The sequence below is a fragment of the Echinops telfairi genome, unplaced genomic scaffold (assembly GCF_000313985.2).
Source record: "Echinops telfairi isolate 266 unplaced genomic scaffold, ASM31398v2 ScPeMD7_7474;HRSCAF=8512, whole genome shotgun sequence".
Taxonomy (NCBI): domain Eukaryota; kingdom Metazoa; phylum Chordata; class Mammalia; order Afrosoricida; family Tenrecidae; genus Echinops; species Echinops telfairi.
In genome coordinates, this window is record NW_022111378.1 from 3,580,720 (window position 1) to 3,582,206 (window position 1,487).

Genomic DNA, 1,487 nt, shown 5'->3' on the forward strand with positions numbered 1-1,487 from the left:
AGGCTGGTGTGCTTCTTCCATGTTGGTTTTGTTGCTTCTGGGCTTGATGGCCGCTTGATTACCTTCAAGCCTTTAAGACCCCGGACACTATATTTTTTGATAGCCGGACACCATCAGCTTTCTTCACCACATTTGCTTACGCCCACATTTGTCTTCAGCAATCGAGTCAGGAAGGTGGGCACACAGTAAAAGCACACCAGCCTGTGTGACCATGAGCTGTCGAAGGGATCAGGTATTAGGCATCAAAGGACAAAAAATATCAGGCATCCCCTGGTTCTTTGGTTGACTCTTTGGGAACTATACTGACACTCTGCTTTCTTTTCTTAAACAGGTGGGCTCTGCATTGCCCAGTCCGTGAGAATCCCCCAAGAGCGAAAAGACAGGACCATTGACTTTGATAGAATTATCAAACAGCTCCTGGACACCCCCAACTCCAGAGCCGTCGTGCTTTTTGCCAACGATGAGGATATAAAGTAAGGATGACTGGAGGACTTTGTTAACATGCATGCAGCAACTTTAGGAGACAGGTTAGGGTGCTAGAAGAGAAAGCAAAAAGGCTAGCCCAGGATCAAAGTTGTAATTATGTACTGACAAAGTCTATGCCTGCATTCTACCCCAACACAGGTAGTTAAGAGTGTGCCATGGGAACAGCAGCATGGTGCTGTCATGTATCTTTCCCTGATGAGCAAAAGAAGCTTATTCAATTATTTGTAAAAAGTGGAAAACCACTAGACCGTTGAAAGGTCCTTCTATTAAAAACATCTTGAAATGTAACAGACTTTTATTCAAAGAATAGTTCCTCTTAATCAAAGGAATACAATGCCATAATGTGAAAGAAAAATGGCCTATAATTCTTGTTGAATCACTAGTGTTAAACTTTGTAAGCCCCAAACCAAACTTGCCCAGTCTACCATTCTACCCATGTGTCTCTTCCTCGTTTCTTATCTTGATGCACCTTAGACGAAACAATCTGATTGTTAGTTTGACTCTGTGTTTTTCCTTATTCTCTGCAGCCTTCCACAAGACATGGAGAGCTTTGAAATGTCTCTAGAACGCCAATATTCTCTATTTTCACTCCAAGTGCAACCATCATAATTCAGAACATTTATTTTCAGATTGAAAAATGACAAATTTTAATAAAAAATACAAGAAAATAAACCCAAAAATGTCCCATCTATTCTATCCCCCAGGTATTGAGTTCTCATCTCCAAAAGCAATGTCTATTACTAGTTTCTTGCATATGCTTCTAGAGACATGCTGAATACATACCACAGGTATATATTCATACTAAATAGGTATATATTCATACCAAAACGATACACATAAATCTCTTTAGATTTGTTCAGTCTTTGTAGTAGCTGTGCCTTATTACATTTTACACGTGTACTATCATTTATGCAGAATCCCTGGTTGCGCTATGGGATAATCATTGTATTCCTATTCACAAGGTCAGTGGTTCAATCCCACCATCTTCTTGTGAGGAGAAA

At 40.1% G+C, this 1,487-nt stretch overlaps 1 protein-coding gene across 3 annotated transcripts in view; it reads left to right on the forward strand.

Annotated features, from left to right (window-relative positions):
- Positions 1–1,487, forward strand: part of GRM7 (glutamate metabotropic receptor 7) — a 1,182,365-nt gene that overhangs the window by 559,485 nt on the left and 621,393 nt on the right. For all 3 annotated transcript variants that reach the window (XM_004714110.2, XM_004714111.3, XM_045285644.1), the window contains exon 3: positions 332–473. In XM_004714110.2, coding sequence (XP_004714167.1) covers positions 332–473 — 142 coding nt within the window. The remainder of the gene's footprint in view (positions 1–331; positions 474–1,487) is intronic.